Below are 13,977 nucleotides of genomic sequence, written 5' to 3'. Positions count from 1 at the left end.
TATATTAATTTTAATATTTTTAAAAATATATATTTTTTAATACACCAACAACAGTAATATTTTAAAAACTCAGTCAGAAAATAGTAAAAACTCTGCAGTGGAATAACTGGTGTTAATTTTACCTTTTTCCTGCTCTCAAAGCAACCACCACTACCATATTAGGTTTAGGTAAACGAAGATGCATTGCAATTAATGACTCACATTAAGAACTCCGTTGACAGATGGTAAGAAACTACTCTATCACACTTTAATTTAATTAATCAACTATTGATGCCACTTTGTATATGTATGTAATATAATAAATGATTTTGGAAGAAAAATATTAATTTCTCACATCCAAAAATAATAATTTCTATTTTGAACCATAATTAATCTGTTCCAGTGTTATTGTAAAGAAAGAAAAAGAAACACTTGGGTTGAACCCTACATTTGCGCCAATGAACTCGAAGTGGCCAACACGTTCACCATCGTTGCAGCTTTTTCTACTAAGTTTCGTAGCAAAATCAATTAACCACTCAACCATGGCTTTCCACAAACTTATCACATCTACCACTTCACTTCTCTTGGCATCTACTTTAACTAAATTCCAACTACAATAAATAAATAATTAATATTGAAAAATGAAAACCAGTCTTATAAAAATATTATGGGCAAAATAAAATATTTTTTCTGTTTTTTCTTTTGTTTTAATATATTGAATAGAGTTGTTGAATATTATTCCATTATATTCGTACTCTGTTCATACACCAGAAATAATTAAAAAAATTCTGCAGCGCCAGCGTGTACGTTGCTACCGACACCTATGAAATTATTTGATACAAAGTTTAAAGATGATAATATTAATTAATCAGTAAACAATTGGTTTAGCCAATTTCTTCTGGAATAAAAATATGTTGTTCATGTCCAATAGTTATGATCAATCAGTATAAATATCTTATACAATAAAAAGAAATATTATATATATATATATAATAAAAGCTATCTTATATTAAAATCTAATCAGAGAAATTTAATAAATAAATTACAAATAAAAAGGAAAAAAAATATAACATTTCACAAACAAATGTTTAATTAAAAACAGTACAAATTAATAAAAAAATTACTTACCAAAATATTGTGAAGGCATAGCTTCAGACTACGTGTTTTGCGGGTGATCCGCAGGTTGAATCATTCATACCTAACTTTACAACCTATTTTTCTAAACTTTGGAATTCGAGTGTATGAAATACAAACTCAATTATTTAACTGTTGAAAATATAACAAATTATCATCGTAATTAACACTTTCATTGCATATTTGTTGTATTTAGGCATTATTTTTTATCATAATTGTTGTAGCATATGTGATATTTTATATATATATATATAGATATATAGATATATAGATATATTTTGAGAAACATATTTAATCCATGTATTTTTATCTGAAGAGATATTTATTTTCAACATATATAAACAAATAAGAATATTTTATATAATGCCGCTAATGTATAACTTACCTCCTATTCTTTCGCATATATTTATTGGTTCTTTTCGGTCTTTCTCTTTCAACTTCTAGCATACTCATATTGTCAAACACTAATGTTAGAATAGAAAAAAAAAATGTTAGAGTAGAAAAAAGTGAGGACTCTATTTTTATTTTCCTCAAATATAATAGATGTCAATATAGTGAAAAAAATTGTTAAGAATTCTCATCCCGTTTTCCTATATTTATATCGTCAATCTGCTAATGTTAAAGAAGATAAAAATATAAGTTATTTTTTCTATTAAATTCTTCACATTTTTTTTTTGTTATAGATAAGGTAGATCACATATTTATGAATATGTTACATTTCTAACACACAAATAAGCGTTGATTGTAAGATGAAATACCTCGAGACAATATAATTTAATTCAACAAATTTATTTGTTCTTGTAATAAAATTTTATGTGTGAAGTAAGATTCCGATGGACAATAACAAAAAAAAAATTGATAGCACACAATATTACGTGAAACGTGCATATTAAAATACCCGTATTTTAGTGTCGGTATTGACAAGCTTTGGAATCTTGGAGATTTGTTCTTCACGTTATAAATTATAAAATTCGCTATTGAGACTTTTCTATTACTTGTTCTTTGATATGTGAAAAAGAACTATCAAAGCTACATAGCCTCAGAACCATAGAGATTTGGTCCTTAAATTCATAAACTAATTTCATTTAACACCATAAACCCAGATTTCGTTGCAAATTGTGTTTAATAATTTTTTATTTGGGACTCAAATTGGGCTATTCAGGGTTGTTTCTTCTGCTGAACCGCGTATGTGGGAATATTTTGTTTTATATTTTAACTTAACGCTCTTTATTGTATTATTGTGAATTGAATTTTTTAGTTGACGTGGATTATTACCAATAATTTATTATGTGTTTTGTTGCAGGTTGCATAATTGTTTTGTGATGAAGGTAAGGTGAGCTAAGTCACAATCCAAATGAGATTCTTAGTAAGATAATTGCTCAGGGAGAGATGGTTGCATGTGACATTAATTGTCTCGTGGAGGAGGCCACGAGTCACAATCAAATCGTGGCTCTTGAACTCTTAAATAAAAAGAGTTACACCCTGGCTATTAGCTATAACTTTTGACATAATGGTAAACGTTCGATCCTAACATATTTTTTATAATAATTATTGGCACCACTCCAATTAAAAGTTATTGGCCGACTATTATAATTGAGGGCGCCTATCATTTTTGTTTAAAAAATAATATAAAAAACATAGATGACATAGTCAATTAAGATAACAATGTTTATTTAAGAGCAAAAATCAGAAAATTTTCATTATAAACGTAAAATTTGGTTAAAATGCCTTTTTGGTCTCAATTTTCGTTAAGTTTTTTCAAATAAGTCATAATTTTGGTTGTGTTCAAATAGGTCCCAATTTTCGTCAATTTTGTTTAATTAGGTCCTTTTTTGCTAACACCGTTTAAATCATTAACGACCATGAATAGTAACTGCCACGTGTCACTTCGTGATTTTTTTGAATTTTTTATTTTTTTATTTTTTTTAATTTTTAATTTTTTTTAATTTTTAATTTTTTTTAATTTTTAATTTTTTTAAATGTACATGTGTCAACCTAGTAGCGTGCCACATGTCACTTTGTGATTTTTTTATAATTATTTATTTATTTATTTATTGAATTTTTTTGAATTTTTTTTAAATGTCCACGTGTCAATCTAGTAGCGTGCCGTGTGTCAAAGTCAATGTTCTATATTCAATTTGGTCCCTATATTTGTTATTTTTTTTCAATTAGGTCCCAATTTTTGTTAACATTAACTAATTTGGTCCCTATCGAATATATGACCAAATTTAATTTTTATATCAAAGTTATAATGATGTGAATTTTAATATTTTATATAAAAATATTTAATAAAAAATGTGAATTTAATACAACAATTAAATTTGGTTTTAATTTAAAGAGGGACCAAATTGATTAATGTTAACAAAAATTGAGACCTAATTGAACAAAAATAACAAATGTAGGGACCAAATTGAATATAGAACATTGACTTTGACACGTGGCACGCTACTGGGTTGACATGTGGACATTTAAAAAATTTAAAAAAAAAAATTCAAAAAAAACCACGAAGTGACATGTGGCACGCTACTGGGTTGACACATGTATATTTTTTAAAAATAAATAAATTTAAAAATTTTAAAAAAATAAAAAATAAAAAAATTCAAAAAAAATCACGAAGTGACACGTGGCAATCATTGTTCAAGGCCGTTAATGATTTAAACGGTGTTAGCAAAAAAGGACCCAATTGAACAAAATTGACGAAAATAGGGACTATTTAAATGCAAAACCAAAATTAAAACTTATTTAGAGAAACTTGACAAAAATTGGGACCAAAAAGATATTTTAACCCGTAAAATTTCAAGTGCAAACATTAGGATGATAAGATATTTAGATCATCAAATGTTTCCTATTTTGCAGTTGACTTAGATGATAAGATATAAAGCTTCCAGATTTGAAAAAAAAAAAATAGATCAAACAAATTGTTTGAGAATGAGAAGCTTAAGTATATGTGAAATGAAGTTTGTGATAAACATATTTGTTCCCCTCTGCTTACAAATTTGATCATTGAGAATGGTAGACAACTAATCTACAAATTTGGAAAAAGGAAAATACAACGAACTTATAGATTTAGAAAGATGAAATTTTATAAGAATTGAAGAAAAAACATTTTAAATATATTTGTGATTTTAAAAACATTTTTATTCTTTTATTTAATTTAAACTTGATCATCTAAACTTAAAATAAATTGTAACCTACCGTTAAAACATTGAACGAAAGTGAGAAAAAAAAACACACTTGACCATTTTGTGGTACTAGAAAAAAGGTGACAGTATAATGACTTAGAGAATGTATTTTGACGAAGTAGATGAGAAGCAAAAGTAAATATGCAAGAAACAGATAGTCAACAATTTTTACGAAAGTAATTAAAAATAATAGTGAAAATAAAACTCAAGTTGTTCATTAACTATTAAATTATTATTCTATTCTCACAACAAATTATGTTTTCAACATAAAATATTCTATATTTTTATACTTTGATTGACAATATATAGTAAATATTCCATTTTTTTTTACTCAATTCATAGAGGAGTCTCTATGGCATAGCATGTATCTAGCACTAAACCGATCTTTTGAAGAAAATAAAATTAGAATTTGTTATGCCTAAAATTTTTTACTTAAAAAATGAAAGATTTAGAAATCGAAAAATAAGAAATAATAGTTTAAGAGTTACAAGGTGATTTAATGATAAGATCGAGAGGAATGATGAGAGAAAGGTTATGAGTTTAATTCTTCCACTTATAAACTTAGTTTTGTGAGTTTGAAATAAAAAGTGAAGAAAATTGTTCAATTTTCTTCACCAATAAAATAATAATCTCTAGTTTTATGTGTTAGGTTTTGAAAAAAAAATTCACTTCACTTATTATAATTTTATCTCGTTTTCACATGTCATTTTAAATAATTATTTGTTTCACGTATGTTTTAATATAATAATGTAAACCAGTAATCGAAATATCTTCAAATTAAATTTTTTAATTATAAAAAATAATTAATATAGAACTGATAAATCAGTTCGAAACAACAAAGGAAAAAGACATTACAAAAAAAAAATCAGGTTAAAACAACTAGTTCAGCATTTGGCCATTTCTTTTTAATTTTAATTAAGAAACTTAAGATTATGTTGGTTGATTCAATACCAACTTATTACTAGGATTGTTAACAATTGTGTATTATACTTTTTAATTAATAACATTGTCCATTGTAAATTCTTATAAGATAAACTTAAAGTTAAGACTTTTTTTATTTAGTTTAATTTTTTAATTATAAATATTGTACATTCTTAATTATGAAATAAATTTAATTTTGAATTATGCTTTTGCTTAATAGTAATATTTAATTATCATAAACAGCCATAGCGTTAATAGGGTTTAATGAGATAATTAAAACAGTTCACAGTTTTGCAAAAAAACTTCTGTTACTGTTGCTGGAGAAACGCGGTTCTGTAAGTAACTGAATTGTTTTTTAATTGCTAAATGAGAAATTTATGTTTTAGACAATGCGTTTATTCCTTCTCATCCATTATTTGCACATTAATTTAGTAATTTGTTTATTTACGTCACTCAGGCCCACTACTATTCCATAGTCACAGCTATGCGATTAAATTTCTTTGTCCTTTTAGGATGAATAAAATATCATAGATTTGTAGTAAATGTGTTAAAAATAATGATAATTATTCAAACAAAAAAATCGGCTTAATAAAATGGACGCATTAACACATTTATTATTAGGGTTAAATATGTTATTGGTCCATTAATTTTTGGGTAAATTTTGAAATTAGTTCATTTTGAAACTTTGGATCAATTTAATCATTTATTTTTTGAAATTTGTGAATTTAGTCATTTTAATTAATTTTTTAAATTTATTTATAGTATTTGACTTAACATTAAAAAAATGTGATAAACAATATAACAACTCAAGTACAATCTTGAAATTTCTACGAAACATCAAATAAACATAACAAGAATTGATTAAAATGACTAAGCTCGCGTATTTCAAAAAATAAATGATTAAATTTGTCCAAAGCTTCGAAATTGACTAAGTCCAAAATTTACTGAAAATCAAGTAACCAAAAACATATTTAACCCTTATTATTATTATTTAATTAAACGAAAAAATGAAAATATATTATTTGAGTTAAATAAAAAAATGAGAGGAAAATAAAATAAACTTATTTCTATTAACATTTTAATTTATTTTACTTATTATTTTAATATATTTTTTAATTGTTATAATTGAAAGCATAAATATTAATAAATATTTATTACATGACTTTGTTACATAGTAAGGAAATATTATTACAATACTGACAAGTAATCCATTACATCAATTTTGGGATTTTTTTTTTTTTATTTTGCATGAACATTTGTCACGTATTTTTCCTTATTGTTTGACGCACTTTTTTTTAATGTAATTTGATATAGTTCTAAACTAAAAAAATCACTCAAACAAATATAAAGTGCAATGAAGCTTATTAAAATTAATTAAACAATCCAAAACAATAAAAACTTTTTTCTGTTTAGATTATTCAGATTTTTTATAAATTTAAAACAACTTTAATATCAAAGACATTTAAAGAAAAATAATATACAAATAAATTTCTATTTTCCACTGCTTATAATTTTTTAGATTTTAAGTTAGATTGGTTGAATTTTAAACACCATTAAAGCAACATTACCCTTTTTTCCCTCTTTGATGTAAGTAAACACGTATAATTTGTTTTTTTTTTAAATTAAAATACAATAAAACGATTTTACTTTAATCAAATAATAAGTATATATATTTTTATTCTATCTTCTTTATTTATACATCATAGTGAATATATATAAATTAATTAAAATTAGATAAACGATAAATAATAATTGACAAGAAAGACTCCTTTAGTTTTTTATTTTTGTTAACTGTTTCTATTTTAAAACAAAATTTATTCCTTTAAATTTTTAATAAATTTAGTATTATTATATTTACACTACACCTTTAATCTCTACAATCATTTCTAAGTAATTTATCTGTATTTATTGTGTTAGATAATACATAAATTTGTACAACTATCTCACTAAAATAAAAAGTATTATATTTCATTACTCTAAATAAGACAAATAAAAAAATTAAGGAATTTATTAATATTATCAAATAATAGTAAGTAATAAATATATTAGAAAGAAAAGAAAATATGGATTTTGCGTAATATTAATATTTACCATAGATAACTGTGTGCCATATATCTCACTCGAAAAGTCGTTTTCGTAACATTAAAATCACATATCGAAACCTACGAAATATAGGTTTGGTGTTGACTTTCTTTGATTGACTTTAGCTTTTGTTTATGCATCAGAACCAAACTTTTTTTATTTTTTTATGAATAAGAAAGAACTATCTCTATATACATAATTATCGTATAATGTACAACGTAAATAATTAGATTTCACCCATAGAGCAGTGTATTTACTTTTATCGAAGGAAAAACGTTAAAAATTTATGCAAAAAATATAACATTATTCTAAATACTTTACACAAAAATTAAATAAATCATAATCCAAATGTTGACTTGGCATGGGTTGTTATTGGGAAAATTATTAAATTTTTTTGATGTTATTAATAGAGTAAAATAAAATTTGATGAGAGAGATTTAGCATATTGAGAAATGAAATTTAATTTTGGGAAGGAGTAAGGGAAATAGAATAAATTAACATAAATAAAGAACAGTGTGAGATTGGGAGGGCATAAAAAGTGTGAAGAAAGTGGTGTGTGTGGCAGAGGCAGTGCATATCTCACATCTCTTCTCTCTGTGATTCATTGAGTCTGAGTCTGGGTGTGTAGAAAGATGGGAAAAGGTGGATCTCTGAGCGATAGTGTGGTGAAGAAGATCGTGCTATCCTACACCTACGTTGCCATATGGATCTTCCTCAGCTTCACTGTAATCGTCTACAACAAGTACATCCTCGACAAGAAGATGTACAACTGGCCATTCCCCATCTCCCTCACCATGATCCACATGTCCTTCTGCGCCACCCTCGCCGTTCTCCTCGTCCGCGTCTTCCGCCTCGTCGAGCCCGTCTCAATGTCACGTGAGGTCTATCTCTCCTCGGTCGTCCCCATCGGAGCCCTCTACTCCCTCTCCCTCTGGCTCTCCAACTCCGCCTACATCTACCTCTCCGTCTCCTTCATCCAGATGTTGAAGGCCCTAATGCCCGTCGCCGTTTACTCCATCGGCGTCCTCCTCCGCAAAGAGTCTTACAAAAACGACACCATGCTCAACATGCTCTCCATCTCGCTCGGAGTCGGCGTGGCCGCTTACGGGGAAGCGCGTTTCGACGCCTGGGGCGTGCTCCTCCAAATGGGCGCGGTTGCCTTCGAGGCCACGCGCCTCGTCATGATCCAAATCCTCCTCACCTCCAAGGGGATCTCGCTCAACCCCATCACCTCGCTCTACTACGTCGCCCCCTGCTGCCTCGTCTTCCTCTCCGTCCCCTGGATCTTCGTGGAGTACCCTGTCCTCCGAGACACCTCCACCTTCCAGTTCGATTTCGTGGTCTTCGGGACCAACTCCTTCTGCGCCTTCGCGCTCAACCTGGCAGTCTTTCTCCTGGTCGGGAAGACCTCGGCGCTGACCATGAACGTGGCTGGCGTGGTGAAGGACTGGCTCCTGATTGCCTTCTCGTGGTCGGTTATCAAGGACACCGTGACGCCGATTAATTTGTTCGGTTACGGGCTGGCGTTCCTTGGCGTGGCGTATTACAACCACTCCAAGTTGCAGGCGCTGAAGGCCAAAGAGGCGCAGAAGAAGACCGCACAGGCCGATGAAGAGGAAGGGAGGCTGCTCGAGGAGAGAGAGGCCGACGGAATGGGCAAGAGAAACGACCAGCAGAATTAATTGCTTTAATTAATTAATTAATTGATTAATTCGTTTTCTGTTTCATTTACACAGATTCCAGAGAAAAAAAATCGGTACGAGGAAAATAAAACCGGGAGGTTTCGATTTGAGTGAATATGGCAATGGCAATGACAATGGCAATGGCAATCGCATCGTCCTCTCTGGCCAAATTGCCGGTTCGGTACTGGTTTTTTTTCGGGTTTATTTATAGATCCTCTTCTCGTTGCTAATGGTGGCCGTGGATAGTTAATTAGTAGATTTGGATTTGAGATTCTGCTTTTGTTTTGCTTAGAGAACAATTACGTGTTACTGGAGCCAGAGTCTCCTATCCTTTTATCATTATTCTTTTTTTTTCCTCTCATTTTCTTTTTCGGTGGTTTAGTTTCATACCCTGTTGTTGTAGGAACTCGATTTATGGAATTCACATGGTTATTAATTCTTAGTACATTTCTGTTATGTGATGTTTCTTCTGCTGCTATTGTGAATTTGGGATTAGAACAGGATTTTACCTTATTGATTTCTCTGTTGGGTTGGATTGGATGTGTTGTTCACGGTTGAGGTTTTGTAAAAGTAACTATTGATCTCTTGCAATTATGGTCGTTTCCCTTGTTTTGTGTGGTTCCATTCCGTGTAGTGGTACTGGATGTTCTTTTTTGCCCCACGTTGAAGGCAGGGACTAGGTCAGATATATTTTAATGCAGCTATGATTGGGCCATGGTTATAGAAATTAAATTCATTTGTTTCTGGAGAATGATTCAAGACGATAGTGTTGTGATGTTGAAAACGCGTTAGTGTGAAATGGAGTCGTGATGTTGCACTCGGTCGTTGTTGGTATCTGCATATTGAATGTTTGATTATGTTGTTATCACCGCTTTCTTTCGCTCTCCTTGCCCCCATTACACCTAATTCCTCCTAGTAGGACAATTGCTACAGTCCTTGTTTGATAGAATGGGAAAATGGCATGTTCACTGATATTTCTCTGTCCAACAAACTCGAAAAGGCTACATGTTTTTCTGCTTTTCTTTTTCCGTGAATAGTGTTCCAACTGTTAAATACCTTCACTTATTTACAGTATTGTCTGCCTTTGCACAATGCAGAGTGTGATCTGCCCAAGTTTGCGCCGCGTTTGTCTGATTGCTTGTCTACAGCTGTTTTCTTAAACCTGAGATCAACCGTGTAACTCCAGAGTTACATTACCATCATATTGTTTTTCTCTTAACGAATTGACGAGTTACAGCAGAAAGCAAAAGCATAGTTTTGTTGTTTTACTAAAGTGTCTATCAGCTGAAACACTAGGATAAACACATGTCCTAACTTTTGCCCAGTAGAGACCCATTCATGAAGAGGTATATTAATTACTAGACAGTGGTTGGTAGCCATTAACGCTGACTTACCATTTTTGGAAAAAACCACATGTCTCATCAATGAATTTATTTCAGCGATACACACTGAGCTACTCAGTGTTATGGGCGTGATTATCTCGATGTTGGTGATCAACGCCATTACCAACCGTAAGTTGATGGCATTAGCTTTGGTTTGGTTTGGTTTGGTGCACAACAGGATTTCGTTTCGTACCTTGTTTGTCACCGACAGATAAGCCCAAAAGCGAATTCAATTATAATAATCCATGTGTTTGTGCGTAAGTTGGCTTTAAGTATAAAATATAAGACTAATTCAGTGTTTGATGTTGACGTAATCTGTAACGTGAAAGTCAAGATAAACAAAACGAGCTCCTTTTCTTATTCAGGTTTGGGTGGACAGAGAAAAAGTTTATTAATTGAGTCCAACCTGATGAAAATGCTATCCTTAATTTGAGTAAAGTTCTTTTTATAGAAAAGAAAAACATGATGCTTAAGATGCACGATCTCAACTTTTTAAGAAAACTTTAACGTGATGTCTGTACAAAGTTACCTGTAAATTTATCAGTTCTCGAAACAGGATTGAGAAGATGATCGTAAAGCGAACTCTGCTCAGTTTTTGAGTTTACATAGTAAATTACTTCAGACCATACGCTTTCGAACACCCAATTCACCCTTATGAAATGGAAACAGGAACAGCCTTTGCTCTGCTTTTCTGATGAAGAAGGTTTATCGGTGCATGTTGTCTTGCACCATATTGCTCTAGTTCCTGTGACAGAATTTTTGTTCTTGAGTATTATATTTTTTCTTGCCAGCTATATTCAATTTTAGCCTTTTCGATAAGGACGAAAATCCATGGCATTAAAATTTAAAATGGTTTATCGATCTTTTTCTTACTCGAAAAAATTAATGCCCCCACCGTCTTGCATTTTTGGATTAGCTGTTTGTCCCTATTTGCGTCATAGTGGAGACTAAGCTCCCCGTTCTCCATTTTCGCTGTGATTAGTTCAAAGGAGAAAGGAAAAATGAAGAAGACGAGATAAATATTAGAATCATTGGGGATGATTTGTCCCCTTTCGGATTTTATATCTTTAGTAATACTCAGTGGCTCTTTCCGTATTCATTTCAAATTTGATTGAGACGTAGACATTATTTGCAAAGGCAACAACGTCTGTACAACACTGATTAAATTTATCTGAGGTACATGATAAGTTCAGAGCATCCTTTTACGAAATTATTGTTATGTTTCTTAATTTTTTTATAGAGTATTTCAATTAGTTAGTCAATACAAAGTCAATATAATTATTCAATGCACGAGGTTCTGATTAAAATTCATATAAAAAAGAGAGAATTGAATATATTTGTGAAGTTGATTCATAATATATGGCTTTGCTTATTAATTTTGTCCTAGTTATGAAATCCTAAAACCAACACGATCTGAATTAGATTGAAAAATAGAAGTTTGCTAATCTAATTGATAAAATATCCACGGATCTCATGAAATAATTTCTTATATCTAGTATTTGACTATTATTATTTTTTTTTTTTATATATTTCAGTTTATGGTAACTTTGTCCAAATTGCTTATTCACGATGTTTAAATAAACATTGACTTAATTAAGGGATCTCTCTACTAGGAACCTAACCTATTTATAAACATACGAGATTGCTCTTTAACATTTTTATTCACCCATTAGTAGATAATTAGCTTTTAATTACCATACATTAGAGGTCTCATAACCTTGCAGATTTTTAATTATCAAGATACTCCAAACCAGATGATAATCAATTGTATTTTGACATAGTGTCTTTTAATATATTTCCAATATATAATTATTTATATATAAGATCAGTTTTGGATTCTCAATTTTGTAATAATTTTTGTTTAAGGTTTAAATATGTAAATAATATCTTATTATTTTATTTTTAACAGTGTATTATTATTATTATTATTATTTTTACCGTTTTAAGATAAAATATTGGGACATTATTATTTTTCTTTATAACAGTTTTCTTTCCTATTATTTATTATTATTATTATTATTATTTAAATGCATTTCGTTGTAATCAAATGAAACTACTAAAACTTTTTTTATATTAATTTGAAAACTAAAGATTATTTATTAGCCTTTGTTAATGGATCAATTAATACAAATGATGCATCTAGTTCACAATTTCAATTTGGTTAACACATATTCTATTTTCGTATTATTTGTATTCTCTTTTTGTTTTCTTATGATAGTGGGATTTTAAAATATTTCTAGTATAATATGGTAAATTAGATATTAAATATTTATCATAATTTAAAGTATAAATAAATAAGTGGTATTTAAGATCATTTAACAATTTAAAAGTAATAAGATGATTGTTTTACAGAAAAAGTAATAAGATTCTTTAGTAAGATTGTTTATTCTATATTTAGTATATATATATATATATATATATATATATATATATATATATATATATATGCGTGCATGATTAATTAGTTTACAAAAAACAGTATCTTAAAATGAAAAGATATAGCAAAATTTACTTTAAATAGATGGTCCAATTAAAATTTTAAATCCAGTAAGGAAAATACAAGTCCAGCCCAACCTATTCCTTTCTCATCTTTCCAACAACTCCAGATTCCTACCGTTGTGTCCTCTACTATTATTTAAAATGACGTTTAATTTTTTTAAAGCAAATATTTGTCATCATTATTAATTCTTTGTAAAACAAAATATATAGTATCTTGATATTTCAGAAGGTTTTGAAAAACTCTTGTAACACGAGTCCTTTCACGGAATTGTGTTTTTTTTTTCTTAAAAGTGTGTTTCTAAATCAAAATAAAATATTAACCCTATATTCTCTAACATGAAATTTTCCCCACACACAAAATTTCGAAATAAAAGCTTTTGTACTTTATAACTAAAATATTATTATAGAATGAATTTCAAAATTTAGATTTTTGTCCACCCCTAAAGTAAATACAAAGTAATCAATTGTAAGTTTTGTTTCTTCTACTCGGTGGGAGGGGTGGCGATGGCCCCACAATTTTTAATTTTTTATATTATATTATATTATATATATATATATAATTTTTAATTTTTTTATTATTCGTAACATATATCGGAAATTGATAAAAGTTAAATGAGGCGTCTTTTTATTTATTTTATAAGACATAACATTTAATGTTAATAAATAATAACATATTAAATCAAATGTAACGAAGAATAAAAATATTTATTGAGATATTTTTTTTATTGTGTTTTTTAAGTTTTCCATAAATTATATCGATCTCAAACTCTCACATATTTTCTTTTTGTTTTGAAAAATAAAAATATTTAAATACAAACATATTCTTTTTACTTTCATTTATCATTTATTTTCTTTCATTTGTGAAGACAAAAGGTAATTCTCTCCTATTACTTAATAGTAAAATATTTTTTTAATAGTTAACATTATTTTTCATCACATGAGCCTTATATTCACTTTTTTTTATGATTATAGAAAAAAATGGCTGTACTATATGTTTTTTCATAATCATCTTTTAATGAGACTTGATTGTCATGATTTTTTTTTTCTTTTAGTAACTCTTAATTTTTAATTTGTAATTAAGTTATGATAAATTATTTTTTAATCTTAAACTTTAAA

The 13,977-nt window shown here is 28.8% G+C and overlaps 1 protein-coding gene across 1 annotated transcript; it reads left to right on the top strand.

Moving 5' to 3' along the window:
* The first annotated feature begins 7,822 nt into the window (after nt 1–7,822).
* Nucleotides 7,823–9,436, top strand: LOC114163359 (putative sugar phosphate/phosphate translocator At2g25520). The gene is made up of 2 exons (XM_028047626.2): nt 7,823–8,954; nt 9,035–9,436. The coding sequence occupies exons 1-2, from the start codon at nt 7,931–7,933 to the stop codon at nt 9,067–9,069; spliced, it is 1,059 nt and encodes a 352-aa protein (XP_027903427.1). The 5' UTR covers nt 7,823–7,930; the 3' UTR covers nt 9,070–9,436.
* The last annotated feature ends 4,541 nt before the right edge of the window (nt 9,437–13,977 follow it).

This window comes from Vigna unguiculata, chromosome 9 (assembly GCF_037176805.1).
Source record: "Vigna unguiculata cultivar grain cowpea cultivar isolate G323 ecotype 2 chromosome 9, ASM3717680v1, whole genome shotgun sequence".
NCBI lineage: Eukaryota > Viridiplantae > Streptophyta > Magnoliopsida > Fabales > Fabaceae > Vigna > Vigna unguiculata.
This window is presented reverse-complemented; position numbering and strand designations above follow the sequence as displayed.

What these genes read in the sequence shown, in the direction of transcription:
- LOC114163359 (XM_028047626.2), top strand. Translation starts at nt 7,931, where the DNA reads ATGGGAAAAGGTGGATCTCTGAGCGATAGTGTGGTGAAGAAGATCGTG. An exon ending in GAGAGAGGCCGACGGAATGG is followed by an intron (nt 8,955 to 9,034) that starts GCAAGAGAAACG and finishes TCATTTACACAG; the next exon opens with ATTCCAGAGAAAAAAAATCG.